The sequence below is a fragment of the Oncorhynchus tshawytscha genome, linkage group LG12, assembly GCF_018296145.1.
Source record: "Oncorhynchus tshawytscha isolate Ot180627B linkage group LG12, Otsh_v2.0, whole genome shotgun sequence".
Lineage (NCBI taxonomy): Eukaryota > Metazoa > Chordata > Actinopteri > Salmoniformes > Salmonidae > Oncorhynchus > Oncorhynchus tshawytscha.
In genome coordinates, this window is record NC_056440.1 from 63,956,358 (window position 1) to 63,977,253 (window position 20,896).

The following is a 20,896-nucleotide window of genomic DNA, read 5'->3' on the forward strand; positions in this document are numbered from 1 at the left end:
TTCGGGAATGTTTTCAAATATGTGCTAGTCTTGCTTTAACCCTTTAATTTGTGATTGGAATGAATCTCAAGGTCTATGCACAAAGTCAAGGCCATTTTTTAAAATGAACTTAATATTGTTACTACATTTGTAATAAACTCCTTAGTTTAGGTTACAATTGAATCAACAGTGTATTTAATTGCACTAAATTAACTCATCTATACAGGCCTCAGTGTGATTTGGTTTAGATCCCTTCCCAACCTGTGTTGTGTTCTAGCTGATAGCTGCTCTGTTTATTGCAGGGGGGGGTTTGGCTCAACATACCAATCAAGTGGGCAAACATCCTCCTTCTGTCAGCAATAAATAGACATTACTGGCACAATCCTCTAGGACTGTATGCAGGTCATAATGGAATAAAATGTACTACACTGTTATGAGTGGGTAACAGTGTCAATGTAATGATGCTTTTACAATCCTAGACACAGAGGTGGCCACGTGGTCAGTGCCTGTGTGCTGTGCATGACATCACTGATTCATTCTCTTTTTGAGCAGGTGTCCTACAAATGACCTTCTTCTGAGCTGAGGAAACCTCCCATGGAAAACAATGTGCTTTTATTGCCTAATGCAAATATCTTGAAATAACTATTTCTGTGTAGTCTGTGTATATTCCCAGGATGCCACACTATGTGGGCTGAGAGGCCTGTATAGGGGTTCTGAACCAGAGAGAGAGGAGGGGAGACAGAGAGAGAGTGAGAGAGCAATAGAGTGAGAGAGAGGGAACGGGCAGGAGGGGGAGAGAGAGCAATAGAGTGACAGAAAGAGAGAGCGAGAGGGAGGGAGGGGGAGAGCAATAGAGTGAGAGATAGAGAGAGGGGAAAAGAAAGAGGAGAGCAATAGTGAGAGATTTCCCTCTAGCTATTGGGTATACAGAACTGCAGAAGTAGGTGCTGCCATGAATGCTAATATAAGTCACGAGCCAGAGCCCAGAGACTTCCCCTCCCCTCCTCCACTAGGAGGTTTGTAGTAGCAGCCAATAGGAAGATTATTATGCTCCTCCCCCTTCTCCTCCCTCCTCTAGACCGGGGTTGCTTGGTTGCCAAAGCTGGCCCGCCGTGGGGAGGGAGGTAGTGAGGGGAGCTTCCTCACTACCCAAGGCTGCCTGCCTGCGCTCTCTGATGACACATCCTGCTTGAGCCTCCCTCTATGTCCTTGAGAAATGGACCCTTGGGTTGGCTGCTCTGTTAACAAATACACTAAATGATTATACTAGTAAAGAGCTAGTGGTTGTTATAGTGTAGTGCAGCAGTAGTCAAGCTGTTGTTCAGCTCATCTTTCTTTGCCACGATTATATACTTTGTCCTCTTCTGTTTAGCTATTGTTTTTTTCTTCCAACTGATAGGTTTGCTGAAGATTAAATCTTATTCATTTCCTTGCTTTGGTTTGAATGACAGGACAGCAGTTATTTGGAAGTCAGTGATTGGACAAGTAAAAATGTATATTGTTCAAATTTCCTTTTTACATTCAACCTCATATTTGTATAATCTCATGATAATTTCAAGGTTACATCACTCTTTTCATATCCAAGTGCCTTCTTGAATCAATTTGTACTGTTTAAAGAACCTTGTTGCTGTCAATATCAAATTGAGTGCTATTGTATGAATTAGGCATAATGATAATACAGTCAGGTTCTGGAAGTTATCAAGTGCCAGTGGTTCCAAACCAAAGATGCTTTGGTGCTGGTCATCACCTTAAAGATCATTACTTCCACAACTCCAGGTAGTCTAGCGGGTAAGCGTGTTGGGCCAGTAACCCAGATCTCTAAAACGACTAGTTGAAAAATCTGTCAATGTGCCTTATTTGCACCTATAAGTTGCTCTGGATAAGAGCGGCTGCTAAAATGTAAATGTAGTGTCATTATGATTATCTATCATCTCAAAAGGGGCGCGGGAACAAGAGGTACTAGGCCTGAGACTAATCATCATTCTAATTTTACAGACTTCATTTTGTGAGAATATTTTATGTGAGTTTTTTTAAGCCCATCTATTGTACGGTAACAACAGAACCAAAGACAGATACAGGGTTTAGTGTTGCAGGTATTTTCCTGCCGCTCCATGTCGTGTTTCTTTATGTATTTGTGTTTTTGTTGTCTTCTGTTCCAGCCCCACTCCCACGCACGTCCCCCACCCAGTCTGTGTGTGGGGAACAGTCAGTACAGTTACAGTTCTGCTATAGTGTTGAGCCCCAGTTCAATGATAAGGGGTTGCTGTCTCTGTGTGTTTCAGAGCCCAAGATCAATGCGTCAGATCAGATCATCCTGCCCTCGGAGACCAAAGGACCCCCTGTCACCCTGCAGTGTAGCCTGACCAATGCCCACGAAGGCCAACAAGAGAGCTTCTGGATGAAGAACGGAGTGGAGATCGCAGACACACGGAACGAGCAGAAGAACACAGAGTACATGTGAGTCCTTACTTATTCTGTAGTTCTCTTACTAGAGCATTCAACAAAGCCTTTCTAATTGTCACACAGACTATCAACACTAAGACCAATCACCCTGAGATGGAAATAAGAGCCATGTTGCCAAGTCCTTTAGTGAAAACAGTTGTTGGGCAGCTCCATCCCTTACAAGGCATAGCCATCAGAGCAGCCTCTGAGCTTAGAGCAGAGCAACCAGCCCCTGTACTGCACAACACCCCCATAGACATCTCCCAGACTCTCCCCAGCCAGGCGCGGATGGCTACATGAGGAGACCACTGGGCAGCTCCTTTCCTGTCACATTACATTTCAGTACTCTATTAATGGCTGACCCCAGAACAGACAGCCCCGTCCTAACCTCTCCTCTCTCCTGGCTGCCTAAAACACAGCACAGTGCTAACAATGTACGCTAAGGACTTCCACACAACATGCATCATTGGGTGATGTACAGTGATAGACAACAGAATTAGAGAAAATTTTATTTTTGACTGAGCTCAAGTTATGGAGTAACTGATATTTTGTGGTTTGTTGCAGAATCAAGAAACCAAGGTCAGACGACGCAGGGGAGTACATGTGTGTTTACACGTTTGAAATGGCTCCCAATGCCAACGCCACTATTGAGGTAAAAGGTAAGACTCTCCGACCACCTGATCTCACTCACGGTATAAACAAATGACAGATACTCTGTTGATTTTTATAATTCATCAATACTGTCACTTTCATTTAACCCTCTGCCATACCTAAGAGAGAGATACAGTTCTCCTATGAGGGATCTGATGGATAACACAATCTAGAGCTACTTCCTGTGAACAGATCCCCTTCCAGTGACAGACGTTGAGATGTTGGTCCGGTGATGTGTTTTGGTGTTGACAGGCTGGTCTCTGGAGGCTGCTGCCACTCATTGAGAGGACAGGGCAGGACAGGCCAGCTGAAGGGAGGGACAGAGTCCTGTCTTCTCTGCTCTCTCTCTGTACACTCGATTCACACAGACTTCCTTCAGGCTACTGTCTCCTCTGTAGACACTGGTCAACAGTGATTTACTTGATTTATTCGTCAGATTATTATTAAGATTTTGCACCATATAATTGGCACAGGACCAAGGGTATCTTATTTGTGTCGCATTTGTTATATTTTTAAGGGTAACTGACGATAATTAGTGATAATGTGTCAAATAATGTGGCTTATTCTGTACCGTATATGTTGGATAACATCGTTTCACATTTGAAAGCACATATTCATAATTGTTAGGATCATTGATTGACGTGAAAGATGCTTATAGAAAAACTAAAACCATAGCGAGATAGAAGTTGACAGCTCACCCTTCAAGTGAAATAAGGGATTTTACTCTAGGTGAGAAAGGACTTGCAAAACCCTGTTCTAGAGAATCTTGCCTGCACGTACAGTGTTAAGCCAATTTGTTGTGACATTGCTATGGTTGTGCATAGTGAGCTTGCCATTGACTGTTATGCCTGCCTGGCTGTATTAAGCGCTAGCTGCCTGCGTGGTTGGTTGGTTGCGTAACGCGTGTGATGACCGTGTATGCTCTGCTGCTTCCTCCAGCCTGAGATGACAGGCCTCATCTCCAATCAAACCTCAGCGTCCTGACCCTAGGGCCGTGTGAAGGGAGGTAGGCAGGCAGGCAGCCAGGCAGCCAGGGAGGCTTGCTGCCCCTGGCTGTTAGAGCCTGTACAACACACCGTTTCCTGGACATACAAACACCATGGCAGCACTGCCTCTCAACATTATTGTTTACTGACTGGGAGTATTAACTGAATTGTTGACAGACGCTGTTAGTCGTATTTTGGATGCTAATGTCTTGGTTTGGAGGAAGCATTGGCACGACAATCATTTTTGAGAGAGATTTAGATACATTTGCAGGCTTTCCTGTTGATTATTACAGTTAAGGACCGATTGAGGAATAGACTCAATAAAAGCTACAGCGAATGATCATTCTAAGCAGAAATACATGATAGTTGTGACCAACTGCATCCAATTAGTCTTGCCCTGCCTTATACAAGGGCACTGAGTCCCATACCATTAAACCCATACTCGGTCGTACCACCAGGTCCCATACATTAAGCATGGTAGAGGGGCCGAGCCTGTGTGCTCTCTGCTCCTGGCAGCCGAGCTCTGAGCTCCCCCCAGCTGCAGTGTCCTTGGCGCTCCTATCGCTCCAGCTCTCAGCTCAGAGCAAGGCAACAGATGGAGGCTTGTGTGATGGTGGTGTGGGATTAAGGTTCAGAATCCGCTCACAGCCATTTGTAATGGCAGGACTTTGTTGTCCACGATGATACAGTAAGCTGCTGTCCTGAGCATGCATATTTTGCGCATCCCAATTATCCTTCGTATTTTTATATATCCGATTTTGTTGTGTGCTATCTACGCATTTTTTAAAGAGATAATTCCACATGCCCTGTTGATTGAATCAAATCAATTATGAATTTTGCAGTTCTAGATTTCTTTCAAATACCTATTTTTTAGTCAAACGCACAGTACAGGCCCACAGGATAATGTGTCATATAATTCTTTAAACCATGATATTGTTGAATACTTGATTCTGATTGGCTGATTGGCCATAGTTTCATTCGATTTTTACAATAATAAGCTAGGACTGAATGTTTGGTTGGTAAACTTGCAAGCTGCTCCAGTGGATGTTGAACACATTTCTACCTGCAAATTAACACATTTCTAGCTGTAAATGTGTTAAATTATAGACATGGTATGCAAGGGATAATCAACTCGGGGCTCTATACTTTCTCTGTAAAATAATTCAACTTTGTTAGTTCCATTCCACACGATCATCACATTTGAGCTCAAATGCTCTTTAAATTCAGTGGAGAGATGGGAGGTATCAAAAACAGTAAATAGAAATGGGACTGCCTAATTGCCTCTTCCAGATAGACCACCAGAAGTTGTCTCTTTCTCTATATATTTCTGACACACAGGCAGACAGACACATCCACACAGCAGCACTGTAGATCAGTAATCACACAAGCTGTTGGGGGTGTGAAATGGAAGATTTCTGCCTGTTTTGGCACCACTTAGAGGGCAGTCAGTCTCCATGCTGTCAGTCAGTCACAGTGGAAGTGAGCTGGGGATAACGAAGACAGAGATAAACGTGGCCCCTCCCCCACTAGTCAGCGAGCACGTGTGCACCATAGTTACAGTAGGAAGGATGATGTCACTTTGAGTTCAAGCCACTGCTGCTCAATCATCCTCCATGACAACGGCCGCTGCCGCGCTGCAGAAAACGCTGCAGCACCAGGCCAGCCTCTCCCCTGATCCTGCTTAATTGCATGGAAGGAATTACCGTAATTTCAAGGATTAGCAAAAGGCTGTGGCAGTTGTCTCCCGGCTCCAGAGCCGAGTTAAACAGAGGATTCTGTCTGAAAACCCAGGGTGTCGCGGGGTTGGAGAATCTCACCTTTGAGAAAGTCTGTCACTTGTTGACTATGAACTGAAACTCTGCAAGATATGTAGGCCTACACCTTCAAAGGGCATACTTGGAAGTAAGCCACAGCAAACAATGAGCTCTATCTTTTAAAGAAACTTGGAAATTGAATAAAGCAGCTAAATGTGTCCCTGCCTCGATCACTGTTGTGATAAAGCATTGATTCCAGTGTAAGTCCCTCTTCAGGGAAGTCAGTGCTTCACAGCTAAATCACGGCACAATTCCCCAAATCCTTTCTTCATTTACCATCACTTTCATGTACATCTTAATGTGAGTTACCATAATCAAAATGGATCCCGACAGACTTGACTATATCATCTGATGTCTTGTTATTAAGAGAAGCCGATGAGGAACGACTTTGACACAAACATAGAACGTCTTGCATAAAATGTTAGAATTTTTATTCAAATGCATTTCACTCTCTTTTCCCCTTGTTTTAGCGGCACCTGAGATCACGGGCCACAAGCGCAGTGACAATAAGAACGAGGGGCAGAGTGCTCTGTTGTACTGTAAGTCTGTGGGCTACCCCTTTCCCATCTGGACATGGCGTAAACTGGATGGCTCAAACTACATGGTACGTGTCCTCTTCCTTGGCTCTATTATAACTCATGCTAGATCAGGGGTTCCCAAACTTTCTTAGCCCACGACCCCATTTTGATATCTGAAAATGTTCGCGATGCCAACCATGTGAAAATAATTATGTTATTAACAGCCAATGTTTACTTTTTAATGGCAGTCAATTGAAAAGCATTCAACAGTAGTTCTGATTGACGGTGAGTTGAGAAGACATACTTTTAATGTGGGGCTATGACAATCAATTGCAAATTAGTCTGACATAATGTATCTTATCTCACCACCACTAATGATATGGGTGTGCTTAATGAATGTTGTGTCGGAGCTTCTCAAAGTCAGGGGGCGTGGTCGACAGTGCGCACCTCATATCTGCTGTCACATCCAACCTGGATCAATATTTGGTTATAATGCAGACGAGAACACCTGATGGTGGTTTCAAAACAACTGGGAACTCTTAAAAATACGAGGTCGAATCATCACGTCAGTGATGTTCAGGTCGGAAAGTCGGACCTCAAGAAAGAGGCCCGAGTTCCCGAGTTCGAATTCTGAGTTGGATGATCGTTCCAAATTATTTTTCCCAGTCGGAGCTCGGTTTTTTCCCCGAATTCCCAGTTGCCTTGAATGCACTGAAGTCGGAAGTCAGAGATTTCCGAGTTCCCAGTTGTTTTGAACGCGGCATTAATGCTCAGGGGAGACGGCAGAGTATTATTCCCTTTGAGTAAGGAACCAAAACTCCTCCTCAGTGACCGTGAATGCATTCGGTCACGACAGCTCGATCAGCTGTTCGATTTCACACCAGCATATCAACTGAGCCAGAATCACAGTCAAACGGATTAGGAAGTAGGTCCGAAAGTGCTCTTCCAAGCATTGGAGGTGAGTAGTTATCACTCATGTGGGACACTTACTGATGCTGTTTTCTGTTAGACACATGCACAGCGAAGGGAAGGGGGCATGGTTTGTGTTTGAAAGACTCTCTCTCCAATAAGAATAATTTCCTCTGAATCCACTGATTTGGTCACTCATCTTTAGAAGGTTTTTGTATTTCCCATGCATGCTTGCGTTCAGTTTGGTCAGTTTCCCAAATATGTCTGTTACATAGGCAAGGAGACACATTTTCTTTTCATTACACATAAAGTCAACCAAGTCTGTTTTTTGTTGTTGTGAATGACAATTGTTCCTCTCTCAATGCAAAGAAAAAAGTTCAACCACCAAGCCTCGTGTGAAATAGAACCCTGTAATGCTCTGATCCCATATCTCCACATACAGTGCCTTGCGAAAGTATTCGGCCCCCTTGAACTTTGCAAACTTTTGCCACATTTCAGGCTTCAAACATAAAGATATAAAACTGTATTTTTTTGTGAAGAATCAACAACAAGTGGGACACAATCATGAAGTGGAACGACATTTATTGAATATTTCAAACTTTTTTAACAAATCAAAAACTGAAAAATTGGGCGTGCAAAATTATTCAGCCCCCTTAAGTTAATACTTTGTAGCGCCACCTTTTGCTGCGATTACAGCTGTAAGTCGCTTGGGGTATGTCTCTATCAGTTTTGCACATCGAGAGACTGAAATTTTTTCCCATTCCTCCTTGCAAAACAGCTCGAGCTCAGTGAGCATTTGTGAACAGCAGTTTTCAGTTCTTTCCACAGATTCTCGATTGGATTCAGGTCTGGACTTTGACTTGGCCATTCTAACACCTGGATATGTTTATTTTTGAACCATTCCATTGTAGATTTTGCTTTATGTTTTGGATCATTGTCTTGTTGGAAGACAAATCTCCGTCCCAGTCTAAGGTCTTTTGCAGACTCCATCAGGTTTTCTTCCAGAATGGTCCTGTATTTGGCTCCATCCATCTTCCCATCAATTTTAACCATCTTCCCTGTCCCTGCTGAAGAAAAGCAGGCCCAAACCATGATGCTGCCACCACAATGTTTGACAGTGGGGATGGTGTGGTCAGGCTGATGAGCTGTGTTGCTTTTACGCCAAACATAATGGTTTGCATTGTTGCCAAAAAGTTCAATTTTGGTTTCATCTGACCAGAGCACCTTCTTCCACATGTTTGGTGTGTCTCCCAGGTGGCTTGTGGCACACTTTAAACACACTTTTTATGGATATCTTTAAGAAATGGCTTTCTTCTTGCCACTCTTCCATAAAGGCCAGATTTGTGCAATATACGACTGATTGTTGTCCTATGGACAGAGTCTCCCACCTCAGCTGTAGATCTCTGCAGTTCATCCAGAGTGATCATGGGCCTCTTGGCTGCATCTCTGATCAGTCTTCTCCTTGTATGAGCTGAAAGTTTAGAGGGACGGCCAGGTCTTGGTAGATTTGCAGTGGTCTGATACTCCTTCCATTTCAATATTATCGCTTGCACAGTGCTCCTTGGGATGTTTAAAGCTTGGGAAATCTTTTTGTATCCAAATCCGGCTTTAAACTTCTTCACAACAGTATCTCGGACCTGCCTGGTGTGTTCCTTGTTCTTCATGATGCTCTCTGCGCTTTTAACGGACCTCTGAGACTATCACAGTGCAGGTGCATTTATACGGAGACTTGATTACACACAGGTGGATTGTATTTATCATCATTAGTCATTTAGGTCAACATTGGATCATTCAGAGATCCTCACTGAACTTCTGGAGAGAGTTTGCTGCACTGAAAGTAAAGGGGCTGAATAATTTTGCACGCCCAATTTTTCAGTTTTTGATTTGTTAAAAAGGTTTGAAATATCCAATAAATGTCGTTCCACTTCATGATTGTGTCCCACTTGTTGTTGATTCTTCACAAAAAAATACAGTTTTATATCTTTATGTTTGAAGCCTGAAATGTGGCAAAAGGTCGCAAAGTTCAAGGGAGCCGAATACTTTCGCAAGGCACTGTAGTTTAGCGAACAGGTGTGTGCGCAGTGGATGTGGTTTGATGTATACTGAACAAAAATCTAAATACAACATGTAAAGTGTTGGTCCCATGTTTCATTAGCTGAAATAAAAGACAATGTCCATATGCACAAAATGTGTATTTCTCTCAAATGCAGAGATAATCCATCCACCTGACAGGTGTGGCATATCAATAAATTGATTAAACTACATGATCATTACACATGTGCACCTTGTGCCGGGGACAATAAAAGGCCACTCTAAAATGTGCAGTTTTCTCACACATGCCACAGATGGATGTCTCATGTTTTGAGGGAGCGTACAATTGGCATGCTGATGTACAGTAACAGTGTTGCTTCTGTCCCTCTCCTCACCCCTACTTGGGCTTGAACCAGGGACCCTCTGCACACATCAACAACTGCCTCCCACGTAGCATCGTTACCTATTGCTCCACAAAGGTTACGGCCCTTGCCATACAATGCGTCCATATGGCAGAGGGAGACCCATTCATAACTAGAGTGCAGAGACCTGCCCTCCGTCCCGCCATAGATGGAGCCCCATCTGTGCAAAAGCCCACCATTTGATCCCATGGAATCTGTTTTTCGTCAATATAGCCAAGCTGCACACTGAACATCCTCTGTGCTGTTTCATGCTCGGAAATCGTGAGACAGAACAATATGTCCTTGTGAATAGCATCCCCTGACGTGTATAGCGAACAAAACTCATGCATGGCCATCTCGGCCCTCACAGCTAGCGTCCATTTGGAGAGCATTAGCTGGGGAGTTTGAGTTGTTCAGCCAGTATTCTCTTAATGGCTAGCAAAAGCATAAATTCTTTAGCAGTGTTATCTGACAAAGGTATTGATGTGAGTTTCTGTGCCTCTGCCTCCCCACGCATTGTTTTCACCTTATCAATTGCATGCAGTAATATCAAAGTCTCTGCAATAGTGTGTGGTTTCATAGCATAGAGGGCCTAGTCATTCACCGTGGGAATGATTCAAGTGCAACGGTCAAGTGCAGTCTTTTCCCATGATCTAAAGGGGCTTTCTGGTTGAATTTTAGATTTGAATCTTTTTCATTTAGATTAAGGTTAACCACATTACAATGATTTTGAGATACAAAGATGATATTATAAAATACATATATTTTTTGGAACATTTTTTCCCGGATTTTTAAAAATCTCCCTCGACCCCATTTTCATATCAGGTGACCCCGCATGGACCCTAGTTTGGGAACCGCTGTGCTAAACTACTGTGATCACTGTCTGGAATGTGATCGTAAAATTGTCTGTAACATAGAAATAATTGATATGCTAATTTACCCTCCTCCTCTAGGAAATCGACAACTCCTCTGGCCGCTTCTTCATCACCAACAAAGACAACTACACAGAGCTGAACATCGTCAACCTGAACCGCACCTCGGATCCTGGTGAATACCAGTGCAACGCTACCAACCACATTGGCACCAAGTCCATGTCTTCCATCCTGCGGGTGCGCAGCCACCTGGCACCCCTCTGGCCCTTCCTGGGGGTGCTAGCGGAGATCATCATCCTGGTGGTCATCATCGTAGTGTATGAAAAACGCAAGAGGCCAGACGATGTGTTGGACGGTAAGACAACGTTAAATATAGTATTATATTGTATCTCTTTGGGGAGACAAGACAACCTCTCGCCATGTTGTCATCGTCAGGCCTGTTTGATTATAATACTGGTCAGCGTTACTGGATGCTCTCATTGAAATGACTGTACAGTACGTTACCTTAACAGGAAAAAGGGTTCTCGATCTCACCTGAAAGAGACCAACATGCTAGCAGCGGCAGGGGAGTATGTACTGATTCAAGCAGTGCTTGTGGCCATTTGGTAAAATCAGGGAGTTAGAGGGAATTATGACCCAGGAAATAGGCTGCTGTTCCTGGAACAATACAAAGACATTCTCACTCCAGTTAAACAATGATTCAAATATCTGATTATGGGGCTGCGCTCGGCTAGAAGTTCAACAGCCATCAAGAACCAATTCAAACAGGGTTCCTCTACCATCAGCACACACATTAATTACACTGTTACCAAGTGAACATGTTGCGGAGGCTATAAACACGGTGCTGAATATTCATGACGCTGACTCTGCTGTGTTAGCAGTAGCAGCGGAGACCCACTGTGAATAAATGACCTCTGTCGGGGGACACGCTCCCTGGATGCTCCGTCAGTACTGAGAAGGGAGACAGAGACACCGCTGGCTGTCACACAGCGCAGCGCCACACATTAGCTGCATAATAATATGACCTTTAGAGATACTCCACATTAGTAAACCAGGAGGGGGTCCACAGCTAACCTTTTAAATGAAAGAGTTGAAGTGCCGTTGCGGTCTCGCTAATGATGATAACCAGGGACCATTTTATCACCCCATCTGGAGAACTGATCAATTCATTTCATTGACAATAATTTCAGACAGGGAATCAGGGGAAGTTTGATGTGTTATTTTGGCTTTGTCCTACAAGTTCTGCCTATGGCTGAGGGCTTAAAGTAGAGAATCGAAAATCCCTGTTACCTACTCCAATCAAAGCCCGTCACATCCACAGGTAAGTTATTCTCAAAGTAGCCTACGTTGGTAACTACTAACTATGTACTACTTTTCCAGAGTAATATCTGTTCTAATAACAAAACCACTTGATAACATACAATAATATAAACTGTTAAAGCTAGATTTAAAAGTGTCAAAGTCAAACAAAGGCATAATAATTTGAGTGTAGAGTCAAAGCCAAAAAGGCCGTTGAGGCTTCACCCACCCACGGTTCTATCAACTTTATTCAGGATATCAGCAAGATATGAATTCATTGGTTACTGACTTCTTTCCCCCTCTCTCCAAATGGCATCATTATCTAAACGGTTGGTAAGTGAGAGATCTTGCATGTTTTCAGAGAATGATTTGATCCGTTTCTACTACAGTCCATCCAGACGACCATGTCAACACCCGTCTATCAGATTATTTGACTACAAGTTGTTTGGCGTCTTTGCATAGACAATATATATGTTGAAATGATGTATTTATTCCATTCATATTCATTTCCATTAAGAGGGGCCAACGCAGTTTGACATGTTTTCTGCTGTATAGGTGGTGGTCTCTGATGTTTAAAACATATATTGCTATCAGCCTACTGAAATGCACTGCTATGTTTATAGCTGTATACATTTTATACCAGTCTTCTTCACTTGTCTTATATAGGAGTGTTCAATCACTCAAACCGCCCCACACACGAGGAGAGATAGTATGCACTCTAGGTTCCCCAAGGCACTGATATACTGTAGATGCTATCATAAAAAAATAAAGACTGGGTAGATTAAAAAGATAAATTATGCATACTCCTATTTCTGAAGTCTGAATTGTGTATGCACTGTATAATCCTTCCCATGATGGTTTCAGCGTTAAATATTGTTACACTGCAGTACACGATTAAACAGAAATGATGTAAAGTCACCAATAAAGTAAGCATTGGCTTTGTGTAGTGTGAAGACAGTGTAGTGCTTTGACAAACACCAACCAATCTCCTGCACCCGTAGGCAAGGCCTCCAGTTTGGCAAGGGTTTATGTACTGGAGGAGGGGGAGAGAGAGAGAAACTCACTTTGGTGTAGAACGGTTTGGCAACAGCGTGATATTTTGTTTGCCCCCCAACGAGTAGATGAAGGTAGATTATCTGCCATATTCATATCAAGTGAATCAGAGATGCAGAACACTGCATCACTTGTGCTAATAGCCAGCTCTGAAATCTCTTTTTAGTATCCTCTATCCCCAAGAGCTTTGTTATATGTAGGTGTACATTATGAATTCTGTCTTCATGATGGCTAAATTGTGTATCAACACTGATAAATGCACTGCCAAGTGATCCAAAGCAAAGGTTGAGTCACCCTGGATAAGTGTGTCTGCTAAATGACTAAACTGTAAAAATGTAATGCAGAGCATATCAACCCATTGGCATACAATAATAACTTGCTGAATACATTGATCTTACCCTGGCTATACTCTTAATATTCTCCACACTGTAAAAGTCAGGGTTTTTGTTTGTTTGCAATTTAATGACTTGAATCACATATTCTAAACATTATCTTTGGATAACTGGATAAATCTGCACCCAGGGGCTAGTTGTAAGTGAAGTCAGATGGTAGTGTAAGGGTGGGAAAAGGTGGGGATTGGGCACGCACAAACAGACGTGCCCCCTCTGTCCCCAAGACTGTCTCACAGGCAGCCATGCTGTCCCGTCTCACATTGTGACCACCATACCCCCCATTTAACTGCCAATGGCATGCTGCTGCTTTCTGGGCTCGTATTCATAAAGCGTCTCATAGTTTAGTGCTGATCTAGGATCAGGTCCCCACTCTCTATATAATCTTACGGATTATGATCTAAAAGGCTCAACTGATCCTACATCAGCACTTCTACTCTGAAATGGTTACGTGCCCCAGATCTCTGGTTGCATGCTACTGAACACACTTTCACTCTCCATGCATACTATACTGACCTACTGACCCATTCTTTCTCGTGTGTGGTCAAACACATGCCACTGTGGCACCTTGAAAGAGTGGTTATCTGTACTAACTAGCTAATCACTAACGTGCGATGATGTCCACTGACACTGCATGCTGCTGTGTAATTCAACTCTACACTAAAAACATTATTCCACTAAAACATTTTTTTTTTTGCTCATTCATGTACACGTAAAGCCTGCTTTCACAACTCAAGAGCTTTTATTGTCAGACTCTGTCAAATTAAAAATGCAGACCTGGAGACTTAAAAAAAGTTCACTTTATTCCTATAACTTCGGCATTCAGTAATGATAACTGGAACTTGGGAACAACCCATGCAAAAGACCCATACCGCGGGATCCACAAGGGAACTTGAAGAAAACCGGAACATTGAAAATGTTTACATCAGTTGCAAATTTGCAATAGTTCACACTGACGTGATGTGACTAACTTTTAAACTGCTACAGTCATGTAACAATCATTTAATTGAATCCATTTGATATTTAATTACAGTTAAGATATCAACATCAACATTTGAAAGAAAATATGGGAGCAGTGTGTTGGAAACTTCTGAGGGACGACCATGTTGTCTAATATTCCATTGTTTTTGTGCTCTTTCCCCTCTTCTCTCCCCTTGTGACGAAGATGATGAGCCAGCCGCACCAACGTAAGTATGATAAATATTCTGTTCTCTCGAGACTACAATAAAAACAATATACATACAGTACATTCGAAAAGTATTCAGACCCCTTGACTTTCCCCACATTTTTCTACATTACAGCCTTATTCTAAAATTTAACCACACACAATACCCCATAATGACAAAGTAAAAACAGCTTTTTATACATTTTTGCAAATGTATAAAAAGAAAACAACTGAAATATCACATAGGTATTCAGACCCTTTACTCAGTACATTGTAGAAGCACCTTTGGCAGCGATTACAGCCTTGAGTCTTCTTGGCACACCTGTATTTGGGGAGTTTCTCCCATTCTTCTCTGCAGATCCTCTCAAGCTCTGTCAGGTTGGATGGGGAGCATTGCTGCACAGCTATTTTTTAGGTCTCTACAGAGATGTTCTATCGTGTTCAAGTCTGGGCTCTGGCTGGGCCACTCAAGGATATTCAGAGATTTGTCCCAAAGCCACTCCTGTGTTGTCATGGCTGTGTGCTTAGGGTCGTTATCCTGTTGGAAGGTGAACCTTTGCCCCCAGTCTGAGTTCCTGAGCAGGTTTTCATCAAGGATCTCTCTGTACTTTGCTCCATTCATCTTTCCCTCGATCCTGACTAGTCTCCCAGTCCCTGCCACTGAAAAACATACCCACAGCATAATGCTGCCACCACAATGTTTCACCATAGGGATGGTGCCAGTTTTCCTCCAGACGTGACGCTTGGCATTCAGGCCAAAGAGTTCAATCTAACATCAGACCAGAGAATTTTGTTTCTCATGGTCAGAGTCCTTTAGGTGCCTCTTAGCAAACTCCAAGCGAGCTGTCGTGCATTTTTACTGAGGAGTGGCTTCCATCTGGCCACTCTACCATAAAAGCCTGATTGGTGGAGTGCTGCAGAGATGGCTGTCCTTCTGGAAGGTTCTCCCATCTCCGGAGGAACATCGGGTTCTTGGTCACCTCCCTGACCAAGGCCCTTCTCTCCCGGTTGCCCAGTTTGGCCTCTAGGAAGAATCTTGGTGATACCAAACTTCTTCAATTTAAAAATGATGGAGGCCACTGCTGTTGTTGGGGACCTTCAATGCTTTTACTTTTTTTTTTAATCCTTCTCAAATCTGTGCAGACACAATCCTGTCTCTGAGCTCTGAGCTCTAAGGACAATTCCTTTGACCTCATGGCTTGGTTTTTGCTCTGACATGCACTGTGGGATCTCAAATAGACAGGTGTGTGCCTTTCCAAATCATGTCCAATCAATTTAATTTACCACAGGTGGACTCCAATCAAGTTGTAGAAACATCTCAAGGATAATCAATGGAAACAGGATGCACCTGAGCTCAATTTCGAGACTCATAGCAAATGGTTTGAAAACTTATTTACATAAGGTATTTCTGTTTTACAACAATTTCTACAAACCTGTTTTTCCTTTGTCATTATGGGGTATTATGTGTAGATTGATGAGGGGAAAAAATTATTGAATACATTTTACAATAGGTCTGTAAAGTAACAACATGTGGAAAAAAGGGGTCTGAATACTTTCCGAATGCACCGTATATACAGGTGAAGTCAGAAGTTTAAATACACTTAGGTTGGAGTCATTAAAACTTGTTTTTCAACCACTCCACAAATGTCTTGTTAACAAACTATAGTTTTGGCAAGTTGGTTAGGACATCTACTTTGTGCATTGACAAGTAATTTTTCCAACAATTGTTGACAGACAGATTATTTCACTTACAATTCACTGTATCACAATTCCAGTGGGTCAGAAGTTTACATACTAAGTTGACTGTGCCTTTAAACAAGTTGGAAAATTGCAAAAAATGATGTTATCAAATCAAATGTATTTATAAAGCCCTTCTTACATCAGCTGATATCTCAAAGTGCTGTACAGAAAACCAGCCTAAAACCCCAAACAGCAAGCAATGTAGGTGTAGAAGCACGGTGGCTAGGAAAAACTCCCTAGAAAGGCCAAAACCCAGGAAGAAACCTAGAGAGGAACCAGGCTATGAGGGGTGGCCAGTCCTCTTCTGGCTGTGCCGGGTGGAGATTATAACCGAACATGGCCAAGATGTTCAAATGTTCATAAATGACCAGCATGGTCCAATAATACTAATCACAGTAGTTGTCGAGGGTGCAGCAAGTCAGCACCTCAGGAGTAAATGTCAGTTGGCATTTCATACCCGTTCATTAAGACTATCTATACCGCTCCTACTGTCTCTAGAGAGTTGAAAACAGCAGGTCTGGGACAGGTAGCACGTCCGGTGAACAGGAGCAACAGCACGGCCAGGTGGACTGGGGACAGCAAGGAGTCATCATGCCAGGTAGTCCTGAGGCATGGTCCTAGGGCTCAGGTCCTCAGAGAGAGAGAAAGAAAGAGAGAAAACAGGAGAAGATAAGACAGGAGAAGTACTCCAGATATAACAAACTGACCCTAGCCCCCTGACACAAACTACTGCAGCATAAATACTGGAGGCTGAGACAGGAGGGGTCAGGAGACACTGTGGCCCCATCCGATGATACCCCCGGACAGGGCCAAACAGGAAGGATATAACCCCACCCACTTTGCCAAAGCACAGCCCCCACACCACTAGAGGCATATCTTCAACCACCAACTTACCATCCTGAGACAAGGCCGAGTATAGCCCACAAAGATCTCCGCCACGGCACAACCCAAGGGGGGGCGCCAACCCAGACAGGAAGATCAGGAAGATGTTGTTGCCATAGAAAACACAAAATAATTCCCCAGGCAGGCATATTGACTACAATCAGAGACCGAATAAACACATGGCTGAAATTAAAGTATAGAAGGAGATGAAGGAGGATCTTGTAATGGGCATGGTTGGAGAAGTCAGAACTCTGTGATTGAGTTTCAATTTCCCTGGCTGCACCAAAGCCTTTGCTATTTAATATGGTCATAATACGCACAGGCAGAGACAGCAAGGGCAGTTCGTTGCTCCAGAGCCTTTCCGTTCACCTTCACACTCCTGGGCCAGACTACACTCAATCATATGACCCACTGAAGAGATGAGTTTTCAGTAAAGACTTAAAGGTTGAGACCGAGTCTGCGTCTCTCACATGGGTAGGCAGACCATTCCATAAAAATTTAGCTCTATAGGAGAAAGCCGTGCCTCCAGCTGTTTGCTTAGAAATTCTAGGGACAATTAGGAGGCCTGCGTCTTGTGACCGTAACAAAATGTGGAAAAAAGGGGTCTGAATACTAGCGTACGTGTAGGTATGTACGGCAGGACCAAACCGGAAAGATGGGTAGGAGCAAGCCCATGTAATGCTTTGTAGGTTAGCAGTAAAACCTTGAAATCAGCCCTTGCTTTAACAGGAAGCCAGTGTAGGGAGGCTAGCACTGGAGTAATATGATCAATTTTTTTGGTTCTAGTCAGGATTCTAGCAGCCGTATGTCATGGCTTTAAAAGCTTCTGGTAGACTAATTGACATCATTTCAGTCAAGTGGAGGTGTATTTCAAGGCCTACCTTCAAACTCAGTGCCTCTTTGCTTGACATCATGGAAAAATCAAAAGAAATCAGCCAAGACCTCACGAAAACAAAAACAGAATGCACTGTGGAACTAGAATGAATCCCAGTTCCACAATAAATGCTTGATTTGTTCGATAATGTCCATTATATACAGTGCCTTGCGAAAGTATTCGGCCCCCTTGAACTTTGCGACCTTTTGCCACATTTCAGGCTTCAAACATAAAGATATAAAACTGTATTTTTTTGTGAAGAATCAACAACAAGTGGGACACAATCATGAAGTGGAACGACATTTATTGGATATTTCAAACTTTTTTAACAAATCAAAAACTGAAAAATTGGGCGTGCAAAATTATTCAGCCCCCTTAAGTTAATACTTTGTAGCGCCACCTTTTGCTGTGATTACAGCTGTAAGTCGCTTGGGGTATGTCTCTATCAGTTTTGCACATCGAGAGACTGACATTTTTCCCATTCCTCCTTGCAAAACAGATCGTGCTCAGTGAGGTTGGATGGAGAGCATTTGTGAACAGCAGTTTTCAGTTCTTTCCACAGATTCTCGATTGGATTTAGGTCTGGACTTTGACTTGGCCATTCTAACACCTGGATATGTTTATTTTTGAACCATTCCGTTGTAGATTTTGCTTTATGTTTTGGATCATTGTCTTGTTGGAAGACAAATCTCCGTCCCAGTCTCAGGTCTTTTGCAGACTCCATCAGGTTTTCTTCCAGAATGGTCCTGTATTTGGCTCCATCCATCTTCCCATCAATTTTAACCATCTTCCCTGTCCCTGCTGAAGAAAAGCAGGCCCAAACCATGATGCTGCCACCACCATGTTTGACAGTGGGGATGGTGTGGTCAGGGTGATGAGCTGTGTTGCTTTTACGCCAAACATAACGTTTTGCATTGTTGCCAAAAAGTTCAATTTTGGTTTCATCTGACCAGAGCACCTTCTTCCACATGTTTGGTGTGTCTCCCAGGTGGCTTGTGGCAAACTTTAAACAACACTTTTTATGGATATCTTTAAGAAATGGCTTTCTTCTTGCCACTCTTCCATAAAGGCCAGATTTGTGCATTATACGACTGATTGTTGTCCTATGGACAGAGTCTCCCACCTCAGCTGTAGATCTCTGCAGTTCATCCAGAGTGATCATGGGCCTCTTGGCTGCATCTCTGATCAGTCTTCTCCTTGTATGAGCTGAAAGTTTAGAGGGACGGCCAGGTCTTGGTAGATTTGCAGTGGTCTGATACTCCTTCCATTTCAATATTATCGCTTGCACAGTGCTCCTTGGGATGTTTAAAGCTTGGGAAATCTTTTTGTATCCAAATCCGGCTTTAAACTCCTTCACAGCAGTATCTCGGACCTGCCTGGTGTGTTCCTTGTTCTTCATGATGCTCTCTGCGCTTTCAACGGACCTCTGAGACTATCACAGTGCAGGTGCATTTATACGGAGACTTGATTACACACAGGTGGATTGTATTTATCATCATTAGTCATTTAGGTCAACATTGGATCATTCAGAGATCCTCACTGAACTTCTGGAGAGAGTTTGCTGCACTGAAAGTAAAGGGGCTGAATAATTTTGCACGCCCAATTTTTCAGTTTTTGATTTGTTAAAAAAGTTTGAAATATCCAATAAATGTTGTTCCACTTCATGATTGTGTCCCACTTGTTGTTGATTCTTCACAAAAAAATACAGTTTTATATCTTTATGTTTGAAGCCTGAAATGTGGCAAAAGGTCGCAAAGTTCAAGGGGGCCGAATACTTTCGCAAGGCACTGTATGTCCAAGTAGCTACTTTTGTTAGCACGTTTAGTACACAAATCAACACTTGTGCAGGTCCATCCGAACGTCGGACGTAAACTTCCAAAAGTTATATTACAGGTCGAAGAAACTTGTCAAACTAAGTATAGAATCAATCTTTAGGAAGTTGTTATAATAAAACTTCAATAAAGTTCCAACTGGAGAATTCATATGTCTGTAGAGAAGCCATGGAACGCAGGTCGCTATCATGTGAAATGCGCATGACCAGGACCTGGCTCTCTGCCAGACCACTGACTCAAAGAGTTCCCATCCGGCTCCACAACACAGTAGAAGCCTCATTCAAGTTTCTAAAGACGGTTGACATCGAGTGGAAGCCCTAGGAAGTGCAACTTTATCCATATCCCACTGTGTATTCAATAGGGTCTGGGTTGAATATCGACCAACCTCAGTTTTCTCACTTCCTGTTTGGATTTCTTCTCAGGTTTTTGCCTGCCATATGAGTTCTGTTATACTCACAGACATCATTCAAACGGTTTTAGAAACTTCAGAGTGTTTTCTATCCAATACTAATAATAATATGCATATATTAGGAACTGGGACTAAGGAGCAGGCTGTTTACTCTGGGCACCTTTCATGCAAGCTACTCAATACTGCCCCTGCAGCCATAAGAAGTTAAATAGCTTTTTTAGATTATAAACTTGGATTAGCTAACACAACGTGTCATTGGAACACAGGAGTGATGGTTGCTAATAATGGGCCTCTGTACGCCTATGTAGATATTCCATTAAAAGAATCTGCCGTTTCCAGCTACAATAATAATTTACAACATTAACAATGTCTACACTGTATTTCTGATCAATTTGATGTTATTTTAATGGACAAAAAATGTGCTTTTCTTTCAAAAACTGACATTTCTAAGTGACCCCAAACTTTTGAACGGTAGTGTACATATCATAATTTCCCCCTTGAACTGACTAAACTCTTGGTTTTTCTTCACTAGGAAAACAAATTCGACAAACAACCACAAAGACAAAAACGTGCGCCAGAGGAATATGAAATGAGAAGCTACTCGTTACAGTGAGTATTCTGGCCTTTAGAAAAAGGAATCTAAGGCATAT

General features: G+C 42.8%; 1 protein-coding gene across 4 annotated transcripts in view; it reads left to right on the forward strand.

The window, feature by feature from the left end:
• LOC112263652 (neuroplastin) overlaps nucleotides 1-20,896 on the forward strand; it is a 42,532-nt gene that overhangs the window by 20,464 nt on the left and 1,172 nt on the right. For 2 of the 4 annotated variants that reach the window (XM_024440128.2, XM_024440130.2), the window contains 6 exons: nucleotides 2,262-2,436; nucleotides 2,986-3,080; nucleotides 6,343-6,476; nucleotides 10,685-10,958; nucleotides 14,510-14,531; nucleotides 20,779-20,855. In XM_024440128.2, the coding sequence (XP_024295896.2) occupies nucleotides 2,262-2,436; nucleotides 2,986-3,080; nucleotides 6,343-6,476; nucleotides 10,685-10,958; nucleotides 14,510-14,531; nucleotides 20,779-20,839 (761 nt within the window). In that variant the 3' untranslated portion in view covers nucleotides 20,840-20,855. Of the gene's footprint in view, nucleotides 1-2,261; nucleotides 2,437-2,985; nucleotides 3,081-6,342; nucleotides 6,477-10,684; nucleotides 10,959-11,843; nucleotides 11,925-14,509; nucleotides 14,532-20,778; nucleotides 20,856-20,896 lie in introns of those variants that run through there. The other 2 variants (XR_002955526.2, XM_024440129.2) reach the window with 2 other exon arrangements.